The sequence below is a fragment of the Chanodichthys erythropterus genome, chromosome 15, assembly GCF_024489055.1.
Source record: "Chanodichthys erythropterus isolate Z2021 chromosome 15, ASM2448905v1, whole genome shotgun sequence".
In the NCBI taxonomy this organism is placed as follows: Eukaryota; Metazoa; Chordata; class Actinopteri; order Cypriniformes; family Xenocyprididae; genus Chanodichthys; species Chanodichthys erythropterus.
The window spans coordinates 37,710,168-37,729,451 of NC_090235.1; the positions used below are offsets into that span (position 1 = coordinate 37,710,168).

The 19,284-nt window shown below is 44.0% G+C and overlaps 1 protein-coding gene across 4 annotated transcripts in view; it reads right to left on the reverse strand.

Moving 5' to 3' along the window:
- Positions 1 to 6,387: 6,387 nt before the first annotated feature.
- cratb (carnitine O-acetyltransferase b) overlaps positions 6,388 to 19,284 on the reverse strand; it is a 74,745-nt gene continuing 61,848 nt past the window's right edge. For 3 of the 4 annotated variants that reach the window (XM_067361468.1, XM_067361465.1, XM_067361466.1), the window contains 5 exons: positions 13,223 to 13,345; positions 12,991 to 13,126; positions 12,832 to 12,894; positions 12,619 to 12,756; positions 6,388 to 7,153 (listed from right to left, as the gene is read on the reverse strand). In XM_067361468.1, coding sequence (XP_067217569.1) covers positions 6,950 to 7,153; positions 12,619 to 12,756; positions 12,832 to 12,894; positions 12,991 to 13,126; positions 13,223 to 13,345 — 664 coding nt within the window. In that variant the 3' untranslated portion in view covers positions 6,388 to 6,949. The remainder of the gene's footprint in view (positions 7,154 to 12,618; positions 12,757 to 12,831; positions 12,895 to 12,990; positions 13,127 to 13,222; positions 13,346 to 19,284) is intronic. The other variant, XM_067361467.1, reaches the window with a different exon arrangement.

Below are 19,284 nucleotides of genomic sequence, written 5' to 3' on the forward strand. Positions count from 1 at the left end.
CTGTAAATGCCAGATCATGCCAATAAAGTTTTGACTTTATGACTGTATTTCTGTAGACTACATAGCTTAATGAGCATCTGTTTTCACTTGTAGCCCCTCATGCCTGTGACAGCTTTCAAGGTCAAGGTCAAATTTATTTAGCCATTTCAACAATACAGTTGATAGGAATTTGTCTTGGTATGCTCACATGGTTAACAACAATGCACCGACACAAACACACACATATACACAGACAAAACAACACATATCACATATTAGGTGTGTCAGCTGGTTAGCTGCCAGACCATAAAGTGCTTAGTACAAGCCACACAGTCAGAAAGCAGTCCACAAGTTATGACCTAAGTCAAACATTCAAGCATCAAGCTGTGTTTAAGTATCGTATAGCTTGAAGGTAAGTGCTGTCTCTGAAACGTGATGTTCTGCTGGTGATGCTTCTGTACCTTTTCCCTGATGGCAGAAGAGTGAACAGGTGATGTGCTGGATGGCAGGGGTCATTGGTGATGTTCCTGGCCTTTCTAATAATTCTGGTGATGTAATGTGAGGCTATGGTAGGCAGACTACAGCCAATGATCTTTCAAATGAAGTTAAAAAATGTTACTATTAATAGGCTATAGCATATGTTGAAAGAATATTTTGTTTATTATTTGTAAATAGCCTATATTAAAGCTTTTATTTTATTTCTGTAGGCTTACAGGAATTGTACAGGAAGTTAATTTACGGGAATTTAACATATTAGGCTATATATTTCATTTTATTTAGGTTTAATAGGCATAAGAAAGAAAGACACTGTCAGTGAATTGATTAAAAAGGCTTTGAGATGGAATGGATAAAAATGTTTTCTTGTAGGCCTAGAGTAGACTATATTATGTATGTTCTTACATAGGCTATTCTTTTGTCATTATTATTTAATAATAACAAACTTCATTCGAATGCTGTTTAAGCAACATCGCGCACAATACAATATAATGCAATATGTTAATGTCACGGAGACACCCCCATCTTGTCCACCAATCAGCCCATCATCACCAGATCTGCCCACTCGTTCACTCTCCCTGGAATTCTGATCCACCTGCACCTCCTCATCAAAGCGCCCTACTCCCGTACACCAATCAGCCCATCATCACCAGATCTGCCCACTTGTTCACTCTCCCCGGAATTCTGATCCACCACACCTGCATCTCCTCATCAGTGTATATCGATGATATCCTCATCTATTCTTGGAATCTGACGGAGCATTGACATCACGTTAAGCAGGTCATCACCAAGTTGAGAGAACACCACCTGTACTTAAAGCTAGAGAAATGCAAGTTCCACACCACCTCTGTACACTTTCTGGGCTACGTCATTGACCATCACGGCATCCAGATGGAACAGAGGAGGGAAGCTATACAGAACTGGCCACAACCCAGGAGTGTCAAGAACTGCAACGTTTCCTGGGTTTTGCGAACTTCTATAGGAGATTCATTCACAACTTCAGTCTGATCAGCTCACCCCTCACATCTCTTCTCAAGGGCCGGCCCAAGTCTCTGTCCTGGACCCTTGCAGCCATCGAAGCGTTCCACCACCTGAAAGAAGCCTTCCAGTCCACTCCGATCCTGGCTCATCCTGACCCAGATCTTCCATTCATCGTTGAGGTGGATGCTTCCACCACCGGGGTCGGAGTGGTCTTACAGCGGCAGGGGGATCGTCCACGCCTCCATCCATGCGCCTTCTCTAAGAAGCTATCCCTGGTGGAGCAGAATTATGACGTCGGCAATTGTGAGCTCCTAGCCATCAAGGTAGCTTTAGAAGAATGGAGACATTGGCTGGAGGGAGCTAAGTTTCATTTCGAAGTCCTCACCGATCATCGAAACTTGGATTAACTACATGAAGCTAAACGCCTTAATCCACGTCAAGCCAGATGGGCTCTTTTCTTCACTAGATTCGACTTTACAGTCACTCATCTTTATCAACCTGATCCTGATTCTCCAGAGCCGATTCTCCCTCCAGCCATGATCATTAGTCCCATTCAGTGGTCCATCAATGCTTAGATCACTCAAGCTACCTGCTCCACCGGGAGGTCCTGAGGGGCTTCTCTACATTCCATTTGCTCTTCGCCAGCCCCTCATGGACTCATTCCTCTCTGGGCTCTGGACACCCAGGTAGTAACCGTACCTCTTGCTCCTGCGTCAACGTTACTAGTGGCCTTCTATGACCAAGGACATCTCCCGATTCGTTAAGGGTTGCTCAGTCTGCGCCATTCACCAACACTCCACGGAAACTTCCCGAAGGAAAGCTGGTTCCACTCCCTGTTCCAACCGTGGTCTCATTTGGGCATAGACTTTATGACCAATCTCCCTCCTTCAGATCTAAATACCTGCGTGTTCGTCATTATGGATTGCTTTTCTAAAGCCTGTAAATTGATCTTCAAGCTTCTTGCCGTGACTGTCAGCCTTTCTTCAGGCTATCAACCTCAAACCAACGGCCAGACTGAGCTCAAGATCCAGGAGATCAGAAGGTACCTGCGGTCCTATTGCCACCAGAACCAAGACAGCTGGAGACGATTCCTCCGCTGGGCGGAATATGCCCAGAATTCCCACCGGACTCTCACCATTTCAATGTATCCTCGGCTATCAACCTCTTCTGTTCCCTTGGTCTGGTGAACCATCGGAGGTTCCAGCTGTCAATCATTGGTTCCAACAGAGCGAGAGGGTGTGGGACTCGGCACACGTGCATCTCCAGCAGGCAGTGCGTAGACACCCGCCGAGCAACCACTCCGCAGTTCCAACCCAGTCAGAAAGTGTGGCTATCTACTTGGAACATCTGTCTCCGCCTGCCTTGCCATAAGCTGAGTCCCCGTTACATGGTCCCTTTATGGTGCAGAGGCAGATTAATGAAGTCACCTACAGGATCAACTTACCATCACAGTACAGAATTTCGCCTTCATTTCACATCTCCTTGCTAAAACCCTTCACTGACCCTTTGTCTTCTCCCCTCACAGGATCTGGTGGTGATGAGGTACCTCCTCCTCCCGAGCTGGCAGACGAAGAGGTCATCGGTCCACTCCATCCTCGACTTGTGGTGAAGGGAAAAAAACAAGAATATTTCATCGACTGGGAGGGCTATGGCCCTGAAGAACGATCATGGGTTGCTCAAGATGATGTTCTGGATCCATCTCTCCTCACACAATTCCACGCAGATCATCCAAACCATCCAGAACCTAGAGGTCGAGGTAGGCCCCATCATCGCACATTTCGGGAGTGGGAACACCACCATCCCATACACCAATCAGCCCACCATCACCAGATCTGCCCACTCGTTCACTCTCCCCGGAATTCTGATCCACCACACCTGCACCTCCTCATCAACGTGCCCTACTTAAACCTGCACAGCCTTCACTCCAGCGTCTGGTCTCATCTTACTTGTACAGACTCCTACCAGTCACTTACCTGTGGACTTACATGACTCTGCGTATCCAGTCTCCAGTCATCTGTCACCTGCTCCGAGCCCTCAGTGCTCCTGTCCAGTCTGCCCGTGTCTCACCTGCAAGAGAAAAGCCCAGTTATTCCTCAGCTAAGTCTTCATATAACTACACACCATTGCAAAATCCAGATCCTGTTGTACGATACCATCTGTGAAATAAACTCTATTTATGTTTCTACTTACCTGTCTGTTGCCTTCTGTTCTGTGACATTAATATAATTTCTTAATTCTGTGCTTTCTTTATTAAAAAAATATTAGCTATTATAATCTTATCCATTTCTGATTCCAGGTTGCTATGGTTGCACAGGTTGTTTACACATTTAACTTGTAGCAATGAGAAATAGATGTTGTTCCCTCAACATATGATCTCGAGGCCATGACTTTACATCGCGTGATAATTTTGTCGAGGTAACAACATCCTTATCACGTTCCCACGAATATGTACGATTAATACATTTATTAATACATATTAATGATTAATATGATTAATATCATGTGGCCACGACAAAACTAAGTGAACCGAACATGTCCCCTCCCGGTCACCTTAATATGGAGCATTTTAATTCGGATTGGACTTTTAAACCGATTACAATGCTCCATGTAAATGCACTGAGTGACATGGTACCTGGTATAATCAGTCTGCTTGTGTGTGAAGTTTTGAACATGGTGAAAAGGTATTGGTGAAGCTGCCGTCAGGAAAGTAAATTGTTGGTGAAATGGCAGGATCCGTTTGAAGTTAAAGGGGTGGTATAATGCCATTTTTATATGATGTAAAATAAGTCTCTGATGTCCCCAGAGTGTGTGACGTTTTAGCTCAAAATAACCCACAGATCTTTTTTTTTTTTTAATAGCATGTTAAATTTGTCTCTTTGAGGGTGAGCAAAAATGCTGTTTTTGTCTCTTTAAATGCAAATGAGCTTCTGCTCCTAAGCAGAGGGCGGGGTTTCAAGAGCTCATGTTAGCACATGCTCAGTGCATTCTAAACGGGATCGCCCTCCAAAGGGCACTTCGGAGTGAAAATAACCATGGCTGCCATATTGAAGTGTCGTTCCAAACCGAAGTGCTCAAAACTAACCACTTCAAAGGGCCCTTCGGAATGAAGGATTTCGAAGGGTACAACTGATGGACACTTCGGGCCACCGTGATCCTTTGCACAAGGAAGTTATTTGACGTCACAGAAATGGGTACTGGGGGATCGGAGTTCGATTTTACCTATAAATGCATGTATAGAATTTTTCTATATACTACTGTAATATTTATACGCGTAAGATTTGGTACATTAATGTGATCAAAACGACATTGTACTTCAACAAAAATACTTTACAGCTCCCTCAATCAATCCATTCAAATGTTTAAAATTCATAGATACAATATACAATATGGTGCGATAAACCAAAAATAAATAAACTAACCTTAAAAGCCGCAGCTTGCACAATCTACTCCTCCTTGATTGTCACGTTAAGATGACTCAGAAGTGCGTTCCAAAAAAAGTTTTTTTGACCCCTAAACCCTTCATCTCTTCGAAGCTCTCACTCCAGAGGGTAAACCCTTTGAAGAGATTAGGGCATAGGGATGAGCCCTTCTGAATGGAACGCAGGGAGTGTTAGCAGCACCAATTACCTCAGGAAGACTCACTGAATATGTCAGACTGTTCAGCCTTTTATGTTCAAAACAGAGTTGGACAATGATGGAGAGACTCAGGAAGAAGTGACAACATGTAGAATGCAACAGGACATTTCTGAATGGTTAGTTGCTTAATTTATGTAGCTGATGTGGGATATCTTAAAGCCATTGATTACCATATTCTGTCATGATAATCTATAAATCGCTCATGTAGGAACTGCTGCAAGATCCTACAGGAGCCAGACAATATAGGAAGAGTTCAGATGCAAAAGCCGCTAAACGCCATCTCTGTCAAAAATGAGATAATGACATTGAACGAATGCTTACGGCATGTAGTACACGTTCAGCAAATCAGAGCTTCAAATCCTCTAAATCGCAGCGTCAGCCCATTCAGAAATATCGGTTTGTTGGCAAAAGCCTCTAGACGCCACTTCCCTTTGGCAGCAAAAGCCGCTATATTCCGAGAACCAATCAGAAGGCGCGAATCAAATCATATGATTCCGAGCGGTTTCAATATAGCAGCGCGCTGAGGAGATTTTTTTAGAGTCAGCTTCAGATTGAGATTTTTTAAAATAAAAGATGGAGTACGATGAAATGGATCAGCCTGTCCTACTAATATTGAATGGCAGAAGAAAACGTTATTTACCTCAAAACTCCGCCTGTCATAAGGCAAAATAGCCTACAGTGGAAATGGCTGGTGCCCCAGGGATGACGCGTTTTTGTAGGCAAAACCCGGAAGCGAGTTAGCATTTTAGGACTTCCGGTTCCAACGCCGTAAAGTCTATGGGTTTTTTGAATGGGTTTTTGCTAAATCGCCTGAAATAAGGTCTGTGGTTAACAAAGCCTCTAAATACTTTCACGTTTTGATCTATAACATAAAACAGCAGTTATAACCCACTTGTGATTTTTTAAACTTTTACGGTGTCTTCAAATCGGCGGTTGCTAACAAATTGCTAAAAGGGACTACTTCCTTTGGTGGGGACCTTAGACGTCATCATTAAAAACGGGACATTTGGACAGCATTTCTCATGAAAAAGTGGATAAGTATTCATACACAGCGCAGATAATAATCAGTGAGCATGTTATTAAACTTCCGGGTTGGCCTACAAAAACGCGTCATCCCTGGGGCACTCTATTGTATCATGCACTCATAAGTTATTCGCGCAGTGCCGTTACTTTGAAGGAACAGATCAAACATGGAGAACATTTGTTAACTTGAATGAGAGGAAATATAGATCTCTGGAAAAAGTTTCTAAAAGAAAACAGATACGTTACCAATGCACTCAATTTATTACCAAATAAACATGTTTTATTAAGGACATAATGAGTAACATCTTCTGTGTGCTTTAACAGTACTGATAACACAGTTTTTGTAACAGTCAATGATTTCACACAAATCTAATTGTGTTACTTTTAAATATTTGGTCAATGGCTGACAAAGCGCACATTTTACAAGCAAAAAAATGTTTATCAAATATAACTGCTGGTATGTAGCATGTTACATGAAATCAAATTTTATTTTAAACTCCATGATCTTTGACAAAGCTGCAGAGGGACCCAAGTCCACAGCATTAGAATACTAGCTAAAGCTTTTATGGCTGTTCTTATAATACCAATAATGGCAAACATGCATTTCTTATTTGCAAATGGTCCATCATACATATACACCTGCATCCCAGTGCTCAAATGCAATATACTTCATGCAAACTTCCATCAAGACCACTTGCACTTGCTCAAAGACCAGTCATTTAACAAAGCTTGGCACTTTCAGGAGTACATTCTGTTAATCGCAAGTTCCTGAATCTGCCGCAATGCTGGATCAGAGTTTTAAACTGACTTTTAGTCTCTGGATGTCTAGACTGTGCTATACAGAGGGCTGAAATAACTCCTGGAGATCACAGAGCGATTGTTCCAGTGTGAGAGCCAGTTTCTCTGCGTTAGTTTCCTCGCAGCAGTTGAAAGCAGTTATGGAGAAGTGGACATGATCTTGTTGTGGATTGTAACACACTGCATAGCCATCTGGAACCAGTGGTCCAAAACACATCACACTGTCTGTAATGGTGGGTACCTGCAAGGAGGATGATGTGAACAAAGAACAATAACATAAGTTCTTTCAATGTTTTCATTATGGTTTTCTCACTGTTTAGGCCTGCTGTGTAAATCAAACAATTTAAATGGGCATGGAAAGCTTTGAAAAGTTAAAGAATGGTAAAAGGGAAGGGCGTCATTGTCAACAATCCAAAACACAACTTGCCTCTAGTGTGTATTGTGTGCACACCAAAAGCTGATTTAATTATTTGCGTGAGTAGATTTACATTCAAAGTAAATGCAAAGATCCGAATTTGCGGCGGACGACGTGAATGACGTGAACTGGGTGTGTGATTGCCACTATATTCACTTCAATTGCGTCTTCCGTGCAAGTTGAAAAATTTCAACTCGAGTGGTAAATTCACATGATGTGTTGTCACGCAAGTCAATCAGCGAAGAACTTGACACGTCTGGTTTGACACGTCCGGATGTATCAGGAAATGGAGGAGAGCATTATTTTAGCCATCTGAGGGCACCCAGAAATTTATGACACAACTTCTTGGAAAAAATCAAGCAAGGAAGTTGGACTTGATTCTACCTAGGAGTTTTACATTACTATGAACTAGATGAATGTTGTTGTTGATGTGTGTGAAGATACTCCTCATCGCGCAGTTTTTATTCATGCAAGTAATGCGAAAAACAAGTCATAATCCTGTGAGTAATCTGTGTAATTTGGTGTGCACACACTATAACACTCTCAATATTGGGATGAATGAACATTAAGAGTATAGACAAAAGTAAAAGTAAAAGAGAGAGGAGCATTTTGTTGTATGTAGTTGACCCTAAAACAATTGTGATGGACATCTGTCCATGGTGTTTCCCTGCCTATGACCCAAGACACTGGGATAAAGTCTAACTCCTCCCAAACCCCCTTTTTTGTGTGACTTTGTTTCAATTTTGTTTGTTTTTTTAAACCAGAAGAATGAAATGGCTCAACCCCATACACCCCCTCGCCCCTCTTAAAGAGATAGGGCACAAAAAAATGTAAAATTCTGTTCCCATTCAGTCAGTCACGTTCGACGATACGTCGATATTGACGTAATGGGGTCTTGCCAGGGAGCCCAATCACCTCCAAGGATACAAAACAAACCAATGGGAATTGGCCTGTGAGATTTACATGCCAGGCCCCTTCCCCGACATCCGGGTATAAATAGGGCTGGCATACTCACCTTCATTCATACTTTTGCTTCCGACCCGATCAGATCGGTCATCTTCACCTCTAAAAGAGAGCGAATTTCTCTGGAAAGAGCAAACAGCAATTATAATTGCTACAGGATCCTCCTGAAAAACAACAATTTTAATCGCTATCTTCTGTTTGTTCCGGTGGCTGCTCGAGTCTCTCCAGCTGGTTGGGAAGGCACGCTCAGCGGTGGGTGTGATGGCGCGCTGCCCACAGGACGGTGCTACGCCCATCCCTGGGTGCTTCGGCTGGTGAGGTTTACTGAAAGAGCAAGCACGGGCGATGTCTTTTCGTCCGTGTGTTTCTGGATGCGGTCGTTTCCTGACCTCCTCTGACGGCCACGACCACTGTCTCACGTGTCTGGGTAGACCGCACGCTGAGTCAGCGCTCGTGGATGGTACGTGCCCTCACTGTGAGGGCATGTCCATGTTGGTGTTGAGATCGCGACTCTCCTTCTTTAACACAGAAGCGAGGGTCCCCTCTGTCACTACCCCAGCGCCGGCGGCTGTAGTGGCCGCCGGTCCGGTTAGTGCTCTGGGAGATCTGAGGATCACAGTGGGAGCCACTTTGTCGGGTCCATCTCCACGAACCTCCCACTCCTCCACAACACTATGTGCCGTCGAGCTGCCGCCTGCTGTCGCGAGGCCCTCCTCGGGGGTGCCCCACGTCACTTTCGGCGCTCCGGAGGAGGATCGGATGCCGATCGCTGCATCGGGGAGTGGGCTGAACGGTTCAGAGAGCGACGGCGACTCCGAGCTTCCGCCCTCTGGGATGGTTGCTCAGTCGGAGGCGGACTCTGAGCTAACAGCCATGCTTGCCCGGGCCGGCACGGGCATCGAGCACTCGCGGTTGGATGACTGGTTTCTGGGGTCGGGGCGCGGCTCCCAGCCGTGTCCCACCCCAGTGCCGTTCTTCCCGGAGGTGCATGAGGAGCTCCAGAAGACCTGGTTGGAGTTGCACGAGGGTAGTGCTGAGCCAGGGTTGCTGCAAGAGCTGCGCACGGCGACCGACCTCGCCCTCCGGGCGACGAAGGTCACGGCGCGCGCCCTGGGTCAAACGATGTCCACTCTGGTGGTCCAGGAACGGCATCTTTGGTTGGACCTGGCTGAGATGAGGGATGTTGACAAAGCTCGCTTTCTTGATGCCCCCATCTCCCAGGCCGGCCTCTTCGGCGACACTGTCGAGGACAGTTCTCGGCAGTGCAAAAGCAGACGGAGGCCATCAAGCACATCCTGCCCCGGCGTGATGATGCCATCAATCCGCCACGGGCCATGCCTTCGTCTGCACCTCGCCGAGGGCGTCCTCCTGCGGCTCAGGCTCCTGTGAGATCGGAACCCTCCCATCCTCCTCGAGCCACCCGCAGGAAGGCCACGCCCCCCGCCCAGTCTGCCAAGCCTCCTTCTAAGAAGAAGAAGAAGGCGGCCAAGAGACCTGGTCATTTTGGAAGCTGCTCCATGGGAGACGGTGACCGCACTGCTCCTTCCTCCGGGAGAGGGCCCGGGGGAGAATCCTGTGTTTCCTTTTCTTTTTGTTCCGCCGCTGGCCGCAAGGCGGTACCCACTTTGTCAATAAAAGAGCAATTTAAGAAGGTCTATAGGCATATAAGAAGGTCTGTGCTGGGGGTGAGCGAGCCTTCACTCACTCTCTCTCAGCCACTCCTTCCTTCGCCACGGGCAGGGTCTTGGCGCCCCGGGAGCGCACCGCCTTCCCACGCCACCCTACCCACTCTGTGGACCCCACTCACAGCCTCAACTTCGGGATGCACTGCCTCCCGAGTTGGGCCACAGTGCTCCATGCTGCCCCCCCCTTGGGTACTTCTGTTGTCCGGATGGTTCCACACGTACGGAGCTTGGAGGCTTGGCTACGCCTTCCCAACCCGTCCCGTTGGCTTATTCGGACAATCAGACTCGGCTACGCGATTCAGTTCGCCAGGCGTCCCCCCCAGGTTCAGCGGCATTCTGTTCACCTCAGTGACAGGTCCCAATGCCTCTGTCCTGCAGGCGGAGATTGCGGTTCTTTTGGCGAAGGACGCAATAGAGCCTGTCCCTCAAGCTGAGATGAAGTCTGGGTTTTACAGCCCTTACTTCATAGTACCCAAGAAAGGCGGGGGGTTACGACCAATCCTGGATTTGCATGTCTTGAATCGGGCCCTTCACAAGCTCCCGTTCAAGATGCTCATGGTGAAATGCATTCTCACGTGCGTTCGCGCCCAGGATTGGTTTGCAGCAATAGACCTGAAGGACGCGTACTTTCATGTCTCGATCCTTCCTCGACACAGACCGTTCCTACAGTTTGCGTTTGAGGTGCGGGCATATCATTACAAGGTCCTACCCTTCGGGCTGTCCCTGTCTCCTCGCGTTTTTACCAAAGTCGCAGAGGGGGCCCTTGCCCGCTCAGGGAAGTGGGCGTTCGCATCCTCAACTACCTCGACGACTGGTTCATTCTGGCCCAGTCCCGAGAGCAGTTGTGCGAACACACGGACCTGGTGCTCAGTCACCTCAGCCAGTTGGGGCTTCGGGTCAATTGGGAGAAGAGCAAGCCCTGCCCCATGCAGAGCATCTCTTTTCTCGGTGTGGAGCTGGACTCGGTCAACATGACAGCACGTCGCTGAAACATCTGTCTCAAGACAGTGCTCCTGACCGCGCTCGCCTCCTTCAAGAGGGCTGGGGACCTGCGAGCATTTTCGGTCAGCGATTCATGTCTGGAATTCGGGTCGGACTACTCTCACGTGATCTGGAGACCCCGGCCTGGATATATGCCCAAGGTTCCCACCACTCCCTTCCGGGACCAGGTGGTGAACCTGCAAGCACTGCCCCCGGAGGAGGCAGACCCAGCCCTTGCGCTGCTGTGTCCCGTTCGTGCTCTGCACGTTTACATGGACCGCACGCAGAGCTTCAGAAGCTCTGAGCAGCTCTTTGTCTGTTTTGGAGGTCAGCAGAAGGGAAAGGCTGTCTCCAAACAGAGGTTGGCCCACTGGATAGTGGATGCCATCGCCTTGGCGTACCAGTCCCAAGGCGAGCCGTGCTCCCTCGGGTTGCGAGCTCACTCCACTCGGGGTGTTGCTTCTTCCTGGGCGTTGGCGCACGGCGCCTCTGTTGCAGATATTTGCAGAGCTGCAGGCTGGGCGACATCCAATACATTTGCGAGGTATTATAATCTCCGAGTGGAACCGGTGTCCACCCGTGTGCTCTCTACTCGTAGATAGCCATGGGTGTTCGCTTGCGGTGTCATTTCCCTCAGGAGAGGGAATGCGAGCACTTTTCCCGCTCCTCAGTTCAGTTCCCCATAACGGTGAACCCTGTGGAGTTCCTCCTGCATCCTGCGGCAGCCAGACGCGGCGGAGGCGTCCGGCGCTAGGTCCAGTACTCGTGTGTATTCCGAAGCACTCTTCCCTGTGGGTAGGAACAGCAGCTTCGACCTCTCTACTGTAACGCCCTGTCCTCTCCATCCCACTGGTATGGAAGACATTCCTGGGCTTACTCTGGGCGCTGGAGGGTTGCGAGTATGGGCCGCACTTGCATTGGCACACCACAGCCTGCCAGCATCTGCCTCCCTAACACTCGTAACGTGGTTCAGTTGCTATGGCGCTTTCCACGGGACCCCATTACGTCAGTATCGATGTAACGTTGAACGTGACTGACTGAATGGGAACGTCTAGGTTACTAGTGTAACCCCCGTTCCCAGAAGGAGGGAACGGAGACGTTACGTTCCCCTGCCATAGCTTTGAGTCACCGCTGAGCGGCCGGATACCTATCTCGGCTCCTCAGCAAAAATATGAATGAAGGTGAGTATGCGGCCCTATTTATACCCGGATGTCGGGGGAGGGGCCCGCATGTAAATCTCACAGGCCAATTCCCATTGGCTTGTTTTGTATCCTTGGAGGTGATTGGGCTCCCTGGCGAGACCCCATTACGTCAGCATCGATGTAACGTCTCCATTTCCTCCTTCTGGGAACGGGGGTTACACTAGTAACCTAGAAGTTATTTATACACTGATCTTGAAGTGACATCAATACAAATCCAGTCTAGGTCAGGTTAGCTTTTGATTAATGACACATGGAAGTTCCACATCATCACAATAAATGTTCACAAAGATATATCATGGCCCTATCTACCTGTTTACATTGCATTGTTTCTGTTCAAAATATAATTTATGCCAACATTCATGTTAAATATTACTGTATTGTTTGGTATAAATCATTAACATTTATGATCTGAAAACAATTGAAGGCATTTTATGTTTGAATGTAATTAAAACCAAGTTACCTGTCCTGTTCGGAGTTTCCAGTGAGTCGCAAGTCCATAGGCCGTGTCCATGAAAATTCTGGGCACGCTCAATCCCTCCTCAATGGCTTGAAGTTTAAGACCCAACAGGTGGCGGTCTATACCCTGCCCCATCAGTGACTGATCAAAAATAGCACTCATTATGCAGTCAACATAAATTAGGATCTTCCACATGCAAACCTATTGGTTATTCACCTGCTCTGTGAGGATGCTGTATGCATCAACAGCCTCTCTCAGTAGCTGCACCTTGGCTTCTCTCTGAAACACATGCAAACAGACACACATTTAATGAATAGTGTTAACTGTTAATGTGACATTTCATTTGGTCTCCTCTCCACCATCCTAATTACTCACAGAAACTGCATAATCATCAAAGGCCTGTATGAAGCCCAGCATCTGATTGGTTGGAGAACGGATGTAGTCTGTTCGTCCTCCCCTGAACATCCTCAGAGAGGCGATGTCACAGGCCGCACACACTTCATTGTGAACTCTAGCAAAAAAGGGACCAAACACACACTTTAATTAATTAATTTCATTATCTGTCATTACTGGATGACAGAACAGCTTAAATCTCTGAAAGCCTTACCGGTAGTAGGCCAGCTGAATCGCCACCTGGATGAATGAGTTTGGACTCAGCTTGAGATGTTTGGCAAACTCTTTTCCAAAGCGCTGGAAGTTAAAACATTTGATGTCCAAATCGTTGATGAGACTAAGGGAAGAATTTAGTTTTAAAAATACAGATTAGTATTCTTATTGTATACACTTTCAGTCAAAGTCCCTTTAAGACAAGTCATTTCACTCTGCGGCCAACTTTGAAACTCTTCTCGGGCATGCAAGTGCAGCTCCTATCTCTTTGAATGGGGAAACATCAAATTCTCCAAAGCTGTTTGCCAAGCTTTTGATTAAATTTCTTATTTGAAATCACCAATGAAATCTGACAGCAACGGTCTCAAAAATTGTGTTTCTAAATGCTCGAATCATGACAAAATAATGGTATTCTTCAGGCTGCTGAATCAAGCTAATGCACATGCGCAGTCCTAAGTGCGTGTCTTTATAAGAAAGCGTGCATCTGACTGTTTCTATAGGAACCAGAGCTTCTAACGGCCACTGCTGTGACGCAATGACTTTACCAATCAGCGATTGGCTCTTATTTAGAAGGCGGGACTTATTCCGCCATATTGTGCTTTGCACTTTCTCCTAATTCAAAACAATACGAGTGACACATCTTGTGTTATTCTATAGTCTTTGTTTCAGTGCTTGATCTTTTCTACTTCCTAATATACACATCACTAGAATGATTATAAAGGTACAGCTTTTCCTACCACCACTATAAAGACAATACACAGCTGTAATGTGTAATGCTATTTAATGCATTCTGACTTATCTACTCTGTTAAAGAGTTGGATTCTCTTGCTAAACATGGCCAAAACAAGTTGGACATATGATGGAGTATTACATAATAAAGGGTGGAATTCCTGTACTTCTCCTGGAAGAGCACAGGCACACATCAACCAGAGCGAGAGCAAGAGCTTCGTTTGGGTTATGGAAGTGTCGGCAGCACTGCAAAGGACTTGCTCAAGAAAGATTTATCACTTTGTTTTTAGACCACAAAATCAACAATGTCTCCAAAGAAGTGTGTTTTTGGTTATGAGGGAAAGATTACCTTGCTTTCCAAAGTACTAGGTGTGGGACGGTTCAGATTTCTCACGGTTTGGTTATTATCACGGTTTTAGTGTCACGGTTTTGGTACAGTTCGGTATGTGCTATGTTCAGTAAAAAAAAAATAGGACAATTGTCAAATAAAGATAAAGAAAATAAAAACAAATAATCTAACTACAAGAAACAGCACAAATAAGCACATGAAAGCTAAGATACAAATAAAATAAACAATGCTTTACAGGTTTTTCAGGTACAGAAATTGAATAAGTAATCAAATATAACATAACACTGCATATAAAATCCTTTCAATAGTTAAATAAAGATGAAACATTATTGAAGTTACAAAAGCTATTCAGTCAAGAGTGATTTCTTCATCTTTTGTCGTTTGATTAACATTAAAACACATAGGCCCAGTTTCACAGACAGGGCTTAGGCTAAGCCAGGATTAGGCTTTATTTCTATTTAGGTATTTAAGTAGCTTACATAAACATACCCTAGAAAAAAAACATTACTGGTGTGCATCTTGATAACAACAGCTCTGACATTTTTTAAGATATGTCAGTGCAAGTTACTTTCAGTTAAAACAGCTCAAACACGCATTTTAGTCTAGGACTAGCTTAAGCCTTGTCTGTGAAACCAGGGGGATAGAGCAGGAATATTAGACTACTGTCCCTTTAAGGCATAATTCAAAGATCCACATGCATCTGATACACATGCGTTGTCTGTCTCATTTTTCTCTTAAGACATAACCTACTATGGATACTCGCTAAGATGGGCATGTTGACATAATTTGTTGTGTGAATTTGTCCATTTAGGTGCAAGACTTAAAAAGAGAATCTCTCCTTGTACACACTTCAGCCGAGTACACACACACACAAAATCTACTCACAGCGCGCGAGTTCTCTTCCGCGTCTTACGGGTGAATGTTTAAATTGGCAAGGTTTAAATGAGTTTAGTTTAAACACAGATAGCAACATGAGATGTTCACCCGAGTGAATGACTGGTGGCGTAAATGACTGGTCACATCATGGTCTCGTTTACAACAAGTAACTGTTTTGCCCATGTTCTATCATCACTGTCGTAATGTATTGGGAAACTAGAATGCATATCCATCGACTGAAACATACATTAGCCGAATCCGTCTGTCTGTTTTACACGTTGATGTTTTTAACAAAACATATTATAGATGCGTCGTCAGATTTGGGATGAATCACAGTGCAAGCGCGTGCCGAACCGTGGGTGGAGAACCGAACGGTTAGATTTTTTACAGCGAACCATCCCACCCCTACAAAGAACCCAGCGTTAAATGGAGCTGAGAGATTTGTGCTCACGCATTACATTGATGCACTCTCGACATTTGTCATTAAAATAACCATAGAAACCGCATTACTATCAAAATAAGGATAAAGTTGTGTCTAAAAGTTGAAATAACTTTTTTATTGGTTAAAATGAATGGAGAATATATCTTGTGTTTTTCTGTGGCTGCTTGAGCCCTCCGGATTGGCACTTATGGTTTTATAAACAAGGCCCAGTTTGACGCTGGATTTGCAGATCGTTTGAAACTGAAAGGTGTAGCGGTCCCAGCAATAAAAGATCCCGGTCGGAACCGCAGGTGGTAAGTAAAACTGCATCAAACGTCTGTTTTGTTGGCATTCGGCACGTGAGTGCATATAATGTAAACAACACGGACATATAATGAATCAAAAGTTATCCAGGTTTAATGCGATGGTGTATTGTGTGTGTTTAAATATATGTTTAGCTGACCATTGATAGTTTCGCTAAGCAAAAGCTGCGTGTGCCTGTGACTCTTTAGCTTCGCCCACGGCACGCCTCCAAGAGCTCGGCTGTTTTTGGAAAGACTCTGTACAGCGTATCTTTTATAAATCTGACTCTTCGGAGATATGAAGGATGCTATACTACTCTATAGCAGTGGCATGCAGTGGTGTTCTGAAATGAGGAGGCACATTTTTTATTTATTTGTGAATTAAATGTAAATTCATGTGCATTACTCTTAACGTTGACACATCTTCCTTGTTAAATGAACATTACATTACATCAAAAAAAAAAAAAAAGAAACCAAAAAAAAAGAAACCAAATACATTTCTATTTTGTAATTTTACATTAACAATGTATTGTAATGTTCTATCTATCAAAACCAAGTCAATCTCATCAAGTTAATGTTTTACGCATTTCTACATTCATTCCAAAATAACTAACAGTAGTAACAATTAAAACTATGAATTTTCTTTGTGTATTTAGGTTTTTCTTTTTACTAGTCAACTTAGGCTATTTTGGACCATCAGTCATGCTCCGTAAACAACGTCTGTCACAGACACAAAGATGTATTTTTAATTTCACCAAGTTGATTGCATTAAAAACCCAGCAGTCATCATGTTTTCAGTCCATTTCAAGTTTGATTTTGACGTGACAAAGCGGTGATATCGAACTGGGTGATCTGTTTACTTACTTTTCAATTAGCCTTCCCATTGACGCCATCATTTGTTCATTCAAACTAACGCACGAACGTGCACGTAAACAAGAGGCGGGATTTATTACAGAAACTAATTATATCCAGTCATAACCAAATACATCCAATCATAGCGCGATGGAGACATTGCCTCCTCTCACGTGACTTTCCCCCATTCATTCTCAATTACCCCCCACAAAACCCACCGCATGCTATAGGGGTCTAATGGTTTTCTATGAGTGGAAAGGGAGGCATGACTCCTGCTGTAACTTTACCTACGGGTGTCGCTGTTGGACAGTGTTCCTTTAAAAATATGAGTTACTTGCGCTCTTTTTAATGTCTTAATTTGTAATATTTGTGTTGTTTTATAATTAATATGGATTATTTTCTCATCTTATTTTTTTTTTTTTTTTTGAGGAGGCACTGCCTCCCTTGCCTCCTCAGAGGAAACGCCCCTGCTCTATAGGTACTCAAGATTAACATGAGATCGGCTGAAACTGTGTGCGTTTTGTACCCATGTTATGTAGCAGAATTTTTCCATTGCATTTGCATTGCTTTGGTATAATAACACGTTGAATTTGTACTGGTCAGAAGTCCAACATTAAACCAGACACAACTAAGATTATTCAATAAACTCATGCTCACTTTTACCCTCACTTCATCTGCTCCCTGCTCTTTCCCTGCCTCTTGGCTGATGGAAGACACTTAATGACAGTTTTGGAGATCATACAAAACACGGTGTTAAATGTCTGGTATCCAAAACCAGTTATCAACTTCTGATGGGATCTGGTAAAGAGACTGGATCCAACATTCTTGGCTTTCCTGACAAATTTTTCAAACATTTTTAACTTGACATGCCGCAACTTCCAAAAACATCCATTACTTAAAGGGTTAGTTCACCCAAAAATGAAAATTATGTCATTAATGACTCACCCTCATGTCGTTCCAAACCCGTAAGACCTCTGTTCATCTTTGTAACACAGTTTAAGATATTTTAGATTTAGTCCGAGAGCTTTCTGTCCCTCCATTAAAAATCTATGTACGGTATTCTGTCCATGTCCAGAAAGGTAATGAAAACATCATCAAAGTAGTCCATGTGACATCAGTGGGTTATTTAGAATTTGTTGAAGCATCAAAAATACATTTTGGTCCAAAAATAACAGAAACTACGACTTTATTCAGCATTGTCTTCTCTTCTCTTCTGGGTCTGGACTCCGCAGTGACGCTGCTGACGTGTTATCTGGTGCGCCCGAGCTTCGTTTACAGTCTAAGGGAGACGCACGCTGTAAACAAGACAACCTTCGCAAACATGCCTAAGGATTTCGACACAGAGGAAGACTAGCATTTTTTTGCTCAGCCATATTTATTTGAACCTGAACACACGGACGAAGAACTAAGAACGATGCAAGAAGCTCCTAAACAGCAGCAACCGCTGTCACAAGCAGCGTCACTGCGTCAACAAACCCGGAAGAGAAGACAATGCTGAATAAGGTCATAGTTTTTGTTATTTTTGGACCAAAATGTATTTTCGATGCTTCAAAAAATTCTAACTAACCCACTGATGTCACATGGGCTACTTTGATGTTTTTATTACCTTTCTGGACATAGACAGTATACCGTACATACATTTTCAATGGAGGGACAGAAAGCTCTCGGACTAAATCTAAAATATCTTAAACTGTGTTCCGAAGATGAATGGAGGTCTTATGGGTTTGGAACGACATGAGGATGAGTCATTAATGACATAATTTTCATTTTTGGGTGAACTAACCCTTTAATACAGAGGTTCTCAACCACATCCCTATATATATATATATATATATATATATATATATATATATATATATATATATATATATATATATATATATATATATATAATATATATTATATATATATATATATATAATATATATTATATATATATATATATATATATATATATATATATACACACACACATACATACACAGTGCTCAGCGTAAATGAGTACACCCCCTTTGAAAAGTAACATTTTAAATAATATCTCAGTGAACACAAAAACAATTTCCAAAATGTTGACAAGACTGAGTTTAATACAGCATCTGTTTAACTTATAACTTGAAAGTAAGGTTAATATAACTTCTAAATAATACATTTTTCAGTTTTACTCAAATTAGGGTGATGCAAAAGTGAGTACACCCCACAACAAAAAACTACTACATCTAGTAGTTTGTCTGGCCTCCATGATTTTTAATGACAGCAGCAAGTCTTCTAGGCATGGAATGAACAACATTTATCTTTTTGCAACATTTATCTTTTTCCATTCTTCAAGAATGACCTCTTCTAGAGACTGGATGCTGGATGGAGTTGTCTCTTCAGAATTCCCCAAAGGTGTTCGATTGGGTTCAGATCAGGAGCCACTGAATCACTTTCACCCTGTTCTTCTTCAAAAATCCAACAGTGGCCTTAGATGTGTGTTTAGGATCATTGTCATGTTGGAAAAGTGCACGACAGCCAAGAGCAGGGAGTGATGGTAGCAT